At 66.6% G+C, this 13,911-nt stretch overlaps 2 protein-coding genes across 2 annotated transcripts; both read left to right on the top strand.

The window, feature by feature from the left end:
• Positions 1-7,355: 7,355 nt before the first annotated feature.
• Positions 7,356-10,225, top strand: EMIHUDRAFT_112062 (hypothetical protein; the record flags this gene model as incomplete). The annotated part of the gene is made up of 4 exons (XM_005785248.1): positions 7,356-7,826; positions 7,887-8,428; positions 9,052-9,125; positions 9,612-10,225. The coding sequence occupies 4 exons, from the start codon at positions 7,356-7,358 to the stop codon at positions 10,223-10,225; spliced, it is 1,701 nt and encodes a 566-aa protein (XP_005785305.1).
• A 2,386-nt stretch (positions 10,226-12,611) lies between these two features.
• On the top strand, positions 12,612-13,808 carry EMIHUDRAFT_230256 (hypothetical protein; the record flags this gene model as incomplete). The annotated part of the gene is made up of 3 exons (XM_005785247.1): positions 12,612-12,927; positions 13,138-13,637; positions 13,725-13,808. 3 exons carry the CDS (start codon positions 12,612-12,614, stop codon positions 13,806-13,808), a joined length of 900 nt encoding a protein of 299 aa, XP_005785304.1.
• Positions 13,809-13,911: the final 103 nt, after the last annotated feature.

The raw sequence follows: 13,911 nt of genomic DNA, 5'->3' as shown, positions 1-13,911 counted from the left end.
AGTCACGTCGGCGTCAAAGGAACGACGTGCGACCTGTCAGAGCTTATGCGCCGATCGCAGCTGCCTTCTGCGCGTCCTGGGGATGTACCTTTGTCGCGCGCCGGAGACGACTCGACGCCGCTGAGATCGGAGATCAAGCTCTGACAGGTCGCACGTCGCTCCTTTGACGCCGACGTGACTCACCCGTGCAGATCACATCAGGACACGGTCTCGACGCGCTCGGTACGACGCCTGCGACCCGTCTCGGGTCAGGTGGCACGACGCTCATCGCGCCTACCAGCGCTGCCGTACAGGTTGCCACGACGAGGTCGAGCACGCTTCTATACGCTCGCCGAGCCTTCCTTTCCATCCCATTTGGCAGCCTGGGAACGGTGGCGGTCAGAGGCAAAGCATACGAGGGGTGGTGGAACCACATGTCACGGCTACTGCCGGCTCGACCCCACGATAGCCTCCGGAGGCTGACTTTGAGGCACAATCATCGGACGACGTCGGCGAGTTGAGTCGCGCTCGCGGTAGCCAGATGACCTCTCATACTAGTATCATCGGCCATGGCCGCAGGAAGCGCGGGGGAGGGCGCTGGGAGCAACACGGAGCTCCGTTGGACGTTTTCAAGATTAGCGTGTCAGAGTGAAATGGAACTAGCCACAGTAATAAGACCCGGTAACCGATACTCTAATGCGGTTACTTTAATAGTGCATCGTGTGAAGTATACGCGGAAAACGGCTCTATGTTTTATTCGCTCCCCCCCCCCCCCTCACACACCCCCCGCCGCTACACGAGTGCTCGCGCCTCTTGCTGGAGCCGTGCTGGGAGGAGCGCCTCTCCGCGCCGCCGGCGGGGTGCGCGTGCCCCCTGAGACGAGGATCGGGATGCCGTGCACCGGCGGGTTGCAGTGGATGCATGACTTCCACGTCTCCCGGTTGGCGAGCCGCCACTCCTTGGTGCAGTGCTCGTGGCTGCGCGGGTGGAGGTAGTCGTCGGGGTCGCCCTCGACGAATCCGTCCCGGAGGAAGGCTGCCCGGCCCGCGTCGAAGGCAGTCGCCATCGCGACGCCGTCGCGCGTGGAGAGCGCCTGGTAGAAGCCGCGCGAGAAAGCCTTGGCGGCGGGGTCGGCCGCGAGCGTGCGCCAGCAGACGACGGAGAGGTGGGGCAGCGAGCGGCGCAGCGCGTGCGCGAGCTTCTCCGTCTTGCACGCGTTGAGGAAGACGGCGGTGAGTTCGGGCGCGCGCTGCGGGGAGAGGAGACGGACGAGCTCCTCGGCGTGCGGGACGCGCGGCTGCGCGCCGGGCTGCTCGGGCTCGAAGAGAAGGTGCCTATCCATCAATGAGGGATGAGGAACGAGGAATGGTTAACGACCGTTTCTCGGCCTCGAAGCGCAGGAGGACCCGTTGAACTCGTGGCCGGAGAAGGAGACGAGCCGCGGCATCAGCTCGCCCTCGAGCAGCTCGGCGACGTCCGAGAGGCGAGCTGCAGGGCAGACCTCGCGCCTCCCCTTGGGCAGCGCCGCGGTCAGCTCCTGTATCTCGCGCATGAGCCGCAGGTCGCCCGCCGAGCGGCTGGGCGGGTTCGAAAAGAAGGCGGCAACCTCGTGGGGTGGGGGGGGGGAGGCGAAGTCCAAGGCGAGGGGTGGAGGGGCGTGAGCGGGCTCGCGGGGGCGGCGAGGACCTCGAGCCGCCGCCGCTCGACCGTGTCGTCCGCCGGCCGGAAGCAGCTCTTGAGCAGCAGCTCCGCCGCAGAGGGCCTCGCGTCGGCAGGGGCGAGCATCGAGATGAGCAGTCGGACGTGCGCCTGCGGGCCACAAGGCGTGTCACGTGCTGGCGCGAGCCTCGAGGGGGGGAGGCGGGTGGAGCGCCTCGGGGCACTTTCGGAGCGACCACTCGGGGCATCTCGGGGACTCTCGGGGTGCTCCCTGCGCCTCGGACACGCGGAGCGACCACTCGCGCACGCGGGAGTGCACCGCCTCGGCGGTGACCCCCGTGGCCGCCATGGCGGCGATCTGCGCGTACGTGACGTCCTCTCCGAAGAAGGGCCGGCCAGCGAAGAGCTCGAAGAGGACGAGGCCGGCCGACCAGATGTCGAGCGGGGGGCGAAGCCGGACCTGCACCACCACGCGGGACGTGTTGTGGGCACGGAGCCAGTCCGGGGATTAGACCTTGAGCGAAGGGCGCAGGCGCGCCGTCGCGTGCAGCGAGATCGAGAGCGCCACCGCGAGCTCGGGCGCCACGTACCGGCGCGAGTGGCAAGGGGTGAGCGACGAGCCGTCCTTGACGGCACCTCCAAAGTCGACGAGCTTGAGTTCGCCTGCGGGACGTGTCGCGGACGCGTCACGGACATGCGCGTGCCGCCTCCACCCTGGACGATCTCGAGCCACCGGCGCCGCCGAACCTCATGAAGTGGTGCGGCTTGATGTCGCAGTGCACAAGGCCAACCTCGTGCACGCGCGCCAGCAGCTGCAGCACGCGCTGCGCGAGAGCGGTGAGCATCAGAGTGGACTCGCCGCCGCCGCCGCCGCCGCCACCACCTCCTCCTCCTCCTCCTCCGCCTCCGCCGCCGCTAGTGAGAATGATGATCTCGTCGTTGCGGCCCTTATCGCCATCGCCGCCGCCGCCGCCAACACAGAGCTTCGCCGCCTCCTCCTCCTCGTCCACTGCGCCGCTGCCGCTGATGGCGCGGCGGCAGATCGCGGCGATGTCTTGGTTCGAGCCGGGCTGCGCCGCCTCGAGCACCAGCACCACGCCTCCCCCGCCGCTGCCGCCGCCGCCCAGCCGGAAGGAGTCGTACACCTCGCACGCGGCGGGTTAGGGTTAGGGTTAGGGTTAGGGTTAGGGTTGGGGTTAGGGTTAGGGTTAGGGTTAGGGTTAGGGTTAGAACACCTCGCACGCGGCGGCCGAGCCGACCCGCCGCAGCGCCTCCGCCTCGCGCTCCGCCTTGCGCTCGTCCGGCACGAGCTTGAGGAAGACGTCGCGCCGCTGCCGCCGGTCGTAGGCGCGGCAGCGCGTGCACCGCTCGTCTCCCAAGGCCCACGGCCGCTCGGGGCGGAGGAGCTGCTCGTACCTTGGAGCCGTGGACGTGTCGTGGACATGTACATGTACATGTGCGTGTGCATGTGCATGTCATGGGCGTGTCGTGGACATGTGCATGTGCATGTGCATGTGCATGTGCATGTGCATGTCATGGGCGTGTCGTGGATGTGTGCCTTGGACGCGTCGTGGACGTGTCTTTGCTCGGGGCGGAGGGAGCTGCTCGCACCGCCCGTCGTCGTGTGTGGCGACGCAAGAGGAGAAGCGGAGAGCGCCCGACGGGTCGCGCGACAGGTCGCGCAGGTCAGAGTACGACGAGGCGAGCGAGGCGGAGCCTTGCACCGACCCGTGCAGCGCCGAGAGGGCGGAGAGCGAGACGACGGACGAGGTTGCGGAGACGGAGGGGGAGGCGCTGACGCCGTCGGGCGAGGGCGAGGCTCCGCAGGAGAGAGGCGAGGGGGCGCCGTCCGGGGTGAGGCAGTGCGGCGGCCGCATCGGCAGCGGCGGCTCGCAGCGGCGGAAGGAGACGAGGTAGCGCGGGACCGCCTGCGGTGCCGGGTGGGTGTGTCTGCGGTGCCGGGTGGGTGTGCCGGTGCCGGGTGGGTGTGTCTGCGGTGCCGGGTGGGTGTGTCTGCGGTGCCGGGCGGGTGTGTCGGTGCCGGGCGGGTGCCGGGTGGGTGTCGGGCGGGTGTCGAGGGCGCGTGCCAGCGGGCGTGTCAATGAGTGTCAATGAGTGTCAATGAGTGTCAATGAGTGTCAATGAGTGTCAATGAGTGTCAATGAGTGTCAATGAGTGTCAATGAGTGTCAATGAGTGTCAATGAGAATGAGTGTCAATGAGTGTCAATGAGTGTCAATGAGTGTCAATGATTGTCAATGAGTGTCAATGAGTGTCAATGAGTGTCAATGAGTGTCAATGAGTGTCAATGAGTGTCAATGAGTGTCAATGAGTGTCAATGAGTGTCAATGAGTGTCAATGAGTGTCAATGAGTGTCAATGAGTGTCAATGAGTGTCAATGAGTGTCAATGAGTGTCAATGAGTGTCAATGAGTGTCAATGAGTGTCAATGAGTGTCAATGAGTGTCAATGAGTGTCAATGAGTGTCAATGAGTGTCAATGAGTGTCAATGAGTGTCAATGAGTGTCAATGAGTGTCAATGAGTGTCAATGAGTGTCAATGAGTACCTCTCGGCTCGTCTCGGCTCGTCTCGCCTGGTAGCGGCGGAATAGGACGAGGACGTCGGCGTCCGGCACGACGAGCGAATCGCGACCTCGCTCGCGCATCTGCGCGAGGTCGAGGGAAGGCCACCCCTCGCCCAAGCTCTCCGGCGGCCTCTCTCCCGGCCGGATCTGCCAGGTCGATCCCAGCACCGCCTCGCAGAGCAGCAGCGACGAGTGCCCCTCCGCCGCCACCTGTTCACAGCCACAGGTGTGAAGAGACGCCGTTCACAGCAGCGACGAGTGCCCCTCCGCCGCCACCGCCGCCGCGGCCCTCGAGGCGGAGAGCCACAAGTGCTGCCTATCTCTCGGGTACACCTCGGCTAGATCTCGGGTAGATCTCCCCTCGGGGCGGAGAGCGGCAAGTGCTGCCCTTGGCCGTACGTCCCTCGCTGCCATCCTGCGGGGTCGAAGCCCTCGCGGCAGATGGAAGCAACCTCCGCCTCGCCGGCCGCGTAGAAGCAGCCGCCTTGCGGCGGCAGGTAGCGGCCCGCGCCGGGCGAGGCGAGGCAGCGCGAAGTGCGGTCGAGGTAGTAGGAGAGGAGCGAGTTGTGGACCGACTGCACACGCACCGGCTCGAGCGGCACCTCGCCGTCGCAGGAGTCGCCGCAGCGCTGCAGCTGCAGCCGCACGTGCCGCAACTCGAGCAGGTCGCTCACCTATGGGACATGTCCAGGACATGGGCAGCCACCGATGCGACGTGCACGTGGCCAGCTCGAGCATTCGCTCACCTCGTCCAGGCGGAACGTCTCCTCCGGCACGGATCGCTCGCGGCGCGGCGGCGCGGGGGCGGCGGGCGGCGCCGCGGCGCGCACGGCTTGGAGCTCGAGCAGCAGCCGCTTGCGGTGGAGCCGGTTCGAGACTCCGATCTCCTTGTCGAGGTCCGACGCGGAGAGGGAGCAGAGCACCTTGCCGTCCACAGCTCTCTCTCGGCTACATCTCGGCTACATCTCGACTGCATCACGGCTATCTCTCGGCTAGATCTCGGCTATCTCTCGGAGAGGGAGCGCCTTCCCGTCCACGGCGGCGTGCGCAAAGGCGTCAGAGTACTCGCCCATCCCCAGCGCGGCCAGCCACGCCGCCACCGCCTCGGCGCCTCCCACCGACAGAGCGGCGTAGTCGACTCCGCTCGCGTGCCCTCCGCCGCCGGGTATACCCGGGTCGGGGGAGGCGGACTGGCGCGAGGGGAGCGGGGACCTTTCCCCTTGAGGGGACCCGCACGCGACAGAGGCGGACAGGTCGAGGCTGGCGGCGGGGGAGGCGGCGGCGGCGGCGGCGGCGGCGGCGGCGGCGGCGGCGGGCGAGGGGGCGGCGGAGGAGGAGACGGATGAGGCGGGCGAGGCGGCGGCGGCGGCACTCCTCCTGACGGCCTCGACAGAGCCGCTTCCGCTTCCGTGAGGCCGGTGGGGCGGCTTGTTGCGCCGCCGGCCGGGGATGCGGCCCGCCTGCCTCTGGTGGGTGGCGGGCTCGGCGGCGCCGACGGTCGACTTTGCTCTGCGCGGCGATGGCGACGGCGAGGGCAGCTGCTGCAGCACCGAAGAGAAGGAGGCGGACCGGCCGGGCACATACCCACCACCCTCCCTCTCCGCGAGCAGCGGCGGGAAGGCGTCCACGTCCGCCATCGGAGGAGGCTTACCTCCGCCGCCCTCCGAGACACGGCCGGCCGCCCCCGCCGCCCAGGCCGTGCCGAGCGGCGGCCCAGCCGCCCTCTCCGACGGCGCGGGCTGATGCAGGTACCGCCCGGGCGCAGCCTCGTGCGCGCCCCACCGGAACGGCCTCCGCTCCGGGAGGACGAGCTCGATCTCATCGGCGGGCGGTGGCGCTCGGGGCGGGCGCGCGCTGGCGGAGGCGGGCCGCGTGGGCTGCAGCAGCACCTCATGCACGTGCACATGCGGCGGCGCCGAGATGTCGATGAGGTGAAAAGTGACCGCAATGGTAATGCAGGACGCCTCGGCGCCGACGGCGCCGGCGAGCTTGCCCCACTCGAACGGACCGGGCGACTGCACGAACTGTTCGTTCAGACGACCGCCGTCGCTGACGATGCGGAAGCTGATGCCACGGATCTCCGCCGCCAACGGCGAGTCCTTCATCAGCGTCTTGCGCACCTGGCCGTCGGCGCACTGGCGCACGTAGACCACCCAGCGCCGACCCATCCGCTCCTCGCGGACGTCGTGGCCGATGATGAGGTGGAGCACGCCGCCCGGGTGGGCGTCGGGCATGCCCCCACGCGGTCGGCCAAGTGCCAGCTTGGCACCCGCGGCCGTTGCGTTTTTTCTCACACACCTGCCTCTGGACCTCCGTTCACGTGCACGAGCTTCTTGAGCCACCCACCCACCCACCCACCTCACGGCCCGGCTGAGGCTTGGAACCACCCACCCACCCCCACAGCCCCACCCACCTCACGGCCCGGCTGATGAGGCGAGGAAACCCACCCACACCGTCACCGACCGACCCCCCAGCCCTGAGCGCTGAACGACTGAACGACTGAACGACCGTCGCCGCAATCGCCACCGCCGCCATTTTGACGAGCAGCACGAGCAGCCGAGCCCGGCCTCGACCGGCCGCGCCGCCGCAGCAGGCCCGGAGGCCCACATGGCGGCCGACCAGCTGATAATGGAGCCTGACTGAGCCAGGGGAGGGTTGGGAAGGGGGGGCGAGGCCGGAGGGGTACAGCTATGGAGGAGTATGTCGGCCTCTTCGACGGCCCACCCATAAGGGGCCGTCGTCTGCTGTGCCTTTGAGTCCGTGAAGTAAAAAAAAAGAAGAATGCCCGTTCGGAGGACGGCAGCCAGCACGCCTCCGCCAAGGTTTTGCCGCGGGTGCCTGGTGCCCCAACGCGCTGTTGAGCATCTAGAAAGTTCAACTGCATGTGGCCGTTTCGCTCGCCTCGCTCGCCGCCTTCGCCGCCACCAGCGCATCCCTCGGGCACGCTCCATCTCCATTTTGTCTCGACAGACCGCGCCGTCATCCTCGGGAGCCTCGCGCTGCTCGTACTCGCGTATGAGGTGCTCCACCGCGCCCGCCATCCTCCGAGCCGGCCAAGCCTGCTGCGGCGCGTCTCGAGCCTGCTGCGGCGGGAGGGCGCGGGTGCAGCGCCGGCCGCCTACGATCCCCACCCAATGTGGAGCGCGCCTTCCAAGCTGCGGTACGGGTGGACGTTCTTCGCGGCGTTGCTGGTCGGGCTGGTGGCCGTCATCTTTGTCGGCAGCTTTGCGACGGCCCGCGTCGTCTACACCGCCTGCAGCCTCTCCCTGCTCGCCTACCGCGTCTCCTACTACGCCGAGCGCGGCCTCCTCCTCTACTGCGTCGACCTCTGCTACTGGGTCCACCTCGTCGGCCTCGCCGCCCTCTGGCTCGCAGAGCTGCCCGGCGAGTGGGCGCTGGCGGCGCTCGCGTCTGCAGTCGGGCCAGTCGGCGGCGCTGTCTTCATGCTCCAGTCGCCGCTCCTCCTCCACCACCCGGAGGCGAGAGCGCCCCTCCCCTGCCCCTCCCCGCCTCTGCCGCCCGACGCCTCTCCACGCCCGGCCCTGCGCGCTCAGGCGTTCGAGTCCTTCTTCCTGCACGTGGTGCCAACCTGGGTCGCATGCGTGGTGCGCTGGACGCGGATGCCCCGAGATCACCCGAGATTACCCGTCGTTGCCCGAGAGTAGGTCGCATACGTGGTGCGCTGGAGGCTGATGCCGCCGCTTGCGCCGGAGCTGCTCGCGGTGCGCCACACGATCCGGCTCGGCTTCACCTCCGTCTACCTGCCGTGGGCTGCCGCCTACCTCCTCTTTCTGCTTGCCAAGCCGTACACGCCCCTCGCGCAGTACGAGACGCTCTTCGACTGGTACACGAGCTCGGTGGCAGGAGGCGGAGGAGGAGGCGGAGGAGGAGGCGGGTCGGACCCGCCGTCGGGCGCGCGCGCCTTTGTGCGTTACGCGTGGAAGCCGATCGCCTACATCGTGGCGCACGCGCTGCTGTCGCTGGAGGGGTACGCGGCGGCGGCGCTCTGCCTGCGCTGGGAGGCGGTCATGCTCGCCTGGATCGCGATGATCTTTGCGTGCAACATCCTCTACGCCTTCGACTTTTACCGCGCCTCCGCAGACCCCGCGTACCGCCCTGGGAACAAGCTCGTCGCAGGGCTGCGCGATTCCGCCATCTCCTGGGCGGTGATGCTGCCGCTCTGGTACTGCTGCGAGCAGGGCCACCTGTGAACGCTTTGTGTGATGCCTGCTAAAAGTACCTGTGTTAGTGCCAGTGCGCGCCAGTCCCTCCCTTGGGTTGTTCGTTTTTTTCTTTCTTTTTCGGGATGGGAGGACGGCACGCCGCCGCGACGCAGGGATTTTTGAAAAGGAGAGAGGGGTGCGCGGTGATGCGCTAGCCGTCGCCCACCCTAGCTTCGCTTGGGGCTTGTGGGCGTCCGCCTCTTCCTATCTCTCTTCGCAGTCTCTCGCCGAATCTCGCGCTGCAACCTTCATACCACCTCCCACCTATCTCTTCGTTCGCTTCTCTTGTCGCTTCTTCCTCTGTCGCGTCGCTCTCCTCTGCTCGTCCTGCGACGGCGCCGCCGCCTGCTGCTCCCTTGCTCTCGCTGCTTCTCTCGCCTTTCGTCGCAGCTCTGCCCTCCTTGCGGCATATTTTGGCCCCTCGAGTTTATCGAGCTCTCCTCGCGCAAGGACGACTCTTCTGACGCCCACCGATCATTTGCCGCCAACCAAGTCATATCGTTGCTCAGGTCAACTCTCTCTTCGAACACTTGTACTTCCACAGATGATGTTGGCACTGGGGTTCCCTTCGGGTGTATCGTGACAGCTGCCGACTGGATTACCACAGGTGTGTCGCCCTCCTCTGGTTCGTCTTCCTCGGCTTCCTCCCGTTCGTTCGGCTCTACGTTCAGTACGTTCAGCGTGGCTCACCCTCCATGCCGTGAACACAGGCGCTCCCAGTGCCGTGCGAGGTAAAAATTCCACCGATTTTCAAGTGAGTCCTGTAACGGACCATCGGCGCCTGCAGAGCGAGGCGGCATTGTGAAAGAGGCGCTCGGACACACTTGAACGAAACGCATGACCTAGGATTCTTCCATCCAGCCCACTCTTTCCTTTGGCTTTGCACCTGATGCTACAGAGGGCTGGCAGCGAGCTGACGCGGGAGGGAGGCCATCGCACCACCAGGTGGAAGAGAAGCTAGTTCTTCACTTCTCTTGTGTCTCTTTCCGGTGGCGGGATCGCCAAGCTCGTCGCCCCCCATTCTCTTTCCGGTGGTTGTCGCGGAAGCTCGCCTGCAATCGCGGAAGCTCACCGATTTGCGGCTCGACTCGCTGCCCTCTCGGCGCGCTGCGGTGAGCGCAGCCTTGCTGGCCTCTTGCGCCTCGCTACCGCGCTCGCCGCCTCCAGCCTTTGCTTTCGAGAACCGCCTGCCACCGGACGAGCTGGAGCTCAAGTACAAGCAGCCGCGGACGGCAGGGCCACAGCCGACGGATCTCGGCGTGCGGGCGGGCGGAGCGCTGAAGCCGTGCACCGACGGTAAGCCGCACTGCTTCTCGTCGAGCCCAGAGTCCTTTGACGGGTATGAGGACGCCGCCGACGAGGCAGCTGGCTGGCTCGTGCAGCCCTTCCGATTCGACATGCCGCTGGCCGACGCGGTGGCGGACGTCAAGGAGGCTATCGTGTCTTACCCGCCGGGGCAGCGCGGTATTGACGGAGGCGGCTTCAGGGTGGTCAAGGAGTCGACGTCGGCGCAGGCGGCTTACATCTACGTGCAGTACGAGTCCCGGCGCAAGGGCTTCGTCGACGACATGGAGTTCGCGCTGGCCAACGGCGTCGTCAACGTGCGCACGAGCTCGCGGCTCGGCTACCTGGACATGGGCGTGAACGCGAAGCGCTTCACCTGGTTTGCGGAGCGGCTCGGCGCGCAGAGGGGGTGGAAGACGGTGCCGCTGCGAGCCAAGGGGCACGAAGAGTATTTCGCGCTCAACGGCATCACCGACAAGGATATCATGAGCTCTTGACTCTGACCGGCCATCATTTCTGCGGGAGAAAATCTGTTAGGTCTGTGTGCACGTTTAGTGTAGGTCCAGGCCGTAACGTGTATGTTCCCGGGCATTATAGTTCGCTATATTACAATACCGCCATCTCGGCGGTGGACAGAGAGCGTGGACACACACCACGCGCGCCTTATCCGCGCGACACCCCGCGCCCTATCCGCGCTATACTTATCGCTGCGAAATTGCGTGTTATTGTAACTTACGTCCTCCCGACAGCGCGACAGACTCGCCGGGAAACCGCCGAAATTCGCACAATGTCTGGACACACACGCCCGCCACATGACGCCCACCGCCGCCGCGTCGGTCGGCGCGCGCCGACGCCGACCATCACCACCGACCAACGGCTCGCACGGCCGTGCGGTGAGCAAAATTTGGGTCGCTGCGCGCCTGCCGGATGCTCTGCGACGTCTGGACGCTCGCCAGAAACGCCAGGAAGCTTGCCTTCCACCCCTGGGCCCGAGGGCGAACGGCAGTGGTCGGCAGCCTCTGCGACGCTCCGATCGGCTCCTCGACCTCATCGCCTGCGACGAACCAGCATGGCTCGTCGCTCGACGGCAGCCTGCCCAGTATGCTCTTGGCATTCTGTACAGCCTCGCCAGGCTCTCTGAGACGGCCTGCAGGGCCGGCGCGGACCGCCTCGGGCGCGATGGCCCTCCTCAGTACCTACCCCTTCGATGCCTGTCGGCTCTCCAATCTCGTCGCCGGCGGCAGGCCCGCATGGCGTGCTGCTCGATGGCAGCCTGCTCAGTACGCCTTGGACAGTGACTTGTGCCTCGCTGCTCTTACTGCAGCCGCCTCCGTGTTGGAGCGCGACAGCGCCTCGGTCGCCGCGCCAGCGCGCGGCTCGCCCGGCTCCTCGCGCGCAAAGTACTTTAGCGTGCCGCCGCGCTCGATGGCGCGCATCCGCTCGCGGTCCGAGACGGAGGCGGGAGGCGGCGTCGGCATGGGGGCGACGAGGTGTAACGTCGCGGGTGGAGGGGGGAAACCCGACGAGACCTGTGTGATCTGTGATCTGTAAGGGTCCGCCCGCAGGCGCATTTTGTATACCGAGGCGGTGCCCGGTGCCGAACCTGTCGGACCTTAAGACAGCATTGTAGATCCCTGGGCGAGGGTGGTGGCGTCCCCGTCGGGAGAGGCTGTCTGGGGGGCGCCCTCCCACCGACCGTCACCTCACCAGCGTCCCGGTGAGTACGGCGATCAGAGCTCCCCCGCTCGTCAGACTTCCCCGTTGGAGGTAGGCCGCTCGTCTAGCCAATCAGCCTTAAGCGAGCGGCCTGGCCGTTGGAATGGCCGAGGTTGGTGGACTTGCGTCCTCGCATCGATCGGGTTACAGGTATATCGTTATGAACAACAAGCACCACTCAGGGAGGCGAGCCTCAGTTACAAGCCGCCTCCCCTAGACTTGCCTCTCTCTCGTTTCTCGCCCTTCGTCTCTTGCGCGCTTGCCGTCCGAGCCTTGCCCCTCGCTTGTCGCTTTCCCGCACCCACCCCGGTGGGGGGGCGCCTTCGTCCCTTTCGTCCCTTGCAGTGCGTGCGCGCTCCTGTCTGTACGTCATCGGCTCCCCCTCCGCTGGGTGCTGTTGGCTCGCCCCCTCTCCCTGACTCATCGAATCACTCCGTTCGTTCTCAAATCGCCCCCGCTTCCTCGGCGGCTGGGATGCCTCGTGCTCTGGCTGTCCTGTGCGTGCAGTTCTGTTTCGTATTGCTAAAAATCTCACAAACCAGCCCCCCCGGAAGTTGGCCATCACCTCGACGAGGCGCGCAGCCGGCTCCTTGAGAGCCGCAACCAGGTCGCACACTGGTACTCGAGTACCGACAATCAAAGAAAGAGCGCAGGTCGTAGACGTAGTTAGTTGTAGATGTTGGTGCCCTCGTAGCCCGGCATCGCGCCCAGCTTCTCAAAGGTGTCGGCCAGCCCTCCACTGAGGGCGTCGGCCGACGGTTTCTTTCTTTTTTTGCACAACACTGTTGCAAAACTCTTTTTTTGAAGGTAGACGCATCTAGGTCGTACGACCCGCTCAAGTTGACGTCCTCCTCGCGCAGGATTTTGAAAAAAAGAAAGCGCTGGCCTCTGCGCCCCGGCGAACTCGCTCTGAGCCTAGCGCAGCGCGAACCCGCGCACACAAAAGCTTTTCGCTGCAACCCGGCCGGGCAAAACTGAAAAAAAGTTATTGTGAAGAGACGCTATTGTGCGTCTTGGGGCCGGGGTTGTAAAATTGTGTGAAGAGACGCTGCTGACTATCCCTTTCTCGACTGTCTGAGCTTGTGCGTCTGGCTGCGTCCTTTTGTTTTTGTGAAGAGACGCTGTGGCCCGCCGGTTTTTGCTGAGAATCGCCGTACTGTTGTGTTTATGGCGTCGACGATCGCCCCTCCGCCCGCCCCTCCGCCCTCGGCGCCGTACTGCTGGGACCTGCCTCTCCCGGAACTGAACCACCTCCACTATCCAAACACCGTCAACTGGACCGTCCCTGCCGATTGCAAGCTGCACGACGGCTCGACCACCCCCGCCTGCTACCGCGATTGCGACTACTTCGCCGGGTTCGACGAAACGGACCTCGCCCTGCAGGACGCGGAGACGCACGCGCGGCGCTTCCGACCGCCCCACCACAGCCCCAAGTGCGATGAGCCCCTCGCGTGGATGGACGGCACGAACGCATCCACGCAGTGTTGCGCCTGCGGCGGCGGCACGCTGACAGCCCCCTCGCCGTCGCCGCCGTCGCCGCCCTCGACGCCGCCGCCGCCGTTGCCGCCGTCGCCGCCGCCGCCGCCGAGCATTCCCAAGAGTATCTCGTTGCCCCCCGCGCCGCCGCCGTCCCCCTCGCCCCCATATCCGGTGCCGGATTTTCGTCCTGACGACCAGGACCCAATTGGAGGAGGCGGCGGCTGCAGCCTCGAGTGCGTCGTGGGCATCGCGGCCGCCATCGCGATCTGCGTCACGCTCTCCTGCCTGCTCGGCATGTACCTGTACCTCCGCAACCGCTCCAAGCCCCCCGGGGACATCGAGGCGGACGACCAGTTTGACACCTTCGGCAACGGCAACGGCTTCGAGCCCTCGCTCAAGACGCCGCGACCTTCGGGTGCCGGGGCCCCCGCGTACGTGTTTGAGCCCTCGCTCAAGACGCCGCGACCTTCGGGTGCCGGGGCCCCCGCGTACGTGTTTGAGCCCTCGCTCAAGACGCCGCGACCTTCGGGTGCCGGGGCCCCCGCGTACGTGTTTGAGCCCTCGCTCAAGACGCCGCGACCTTCGGGGGCGCTGCAGCCCGAAGAGCACAGCGCCGCGGGGGCACGGTTCGAGCCGTCGCTGACGACGACGCGCAACGCGATCCCTCTCTCCGCGAGTCCCCAGTCGCCCCAACCTAACACATCGAGCCCGTCGGTGCGCATCATCACCGCGCAGCCACCCCACCCCCTACCCATTTCCCCCTGTCCCTCCCCCCCACACCTCGCCGCCCCCGCGCTGCAGGACCGAGTGTCTGAGGTGGACGCGCACAAAGAGCTGGGCATGCTGGACAAGTGCGCCACAGAGCCACAGAGCAACGTCCCCTAGACCCCCCCCCTCCCCCCCACCCCACCCCAGCCACCCACCCACCCACCACCACCACCACCACCACCACCACCACCACGCACCACAACCCCCCCCCCCCCCCCCT

Source organism: Emiliania huxleyi (assembly GCF_000372725.1).
Source record: "Emiliania huxleyi CCMP1516 chromosome Unknown EMIHUscaffold_162, whole genome shotgun sequence".
In the NCBI taxonomy this organism is placed as follows: domain Eukaryota; phylum Haptophyta; order Isochrysidales; family Noelaerhabdaceae; genus Emiliania; species Emiliania huxleyi.
Note: the sequence above shows the minus strand (reverse complement) of the source record. Positions and strands in the feature narration are given on the sequence as shown.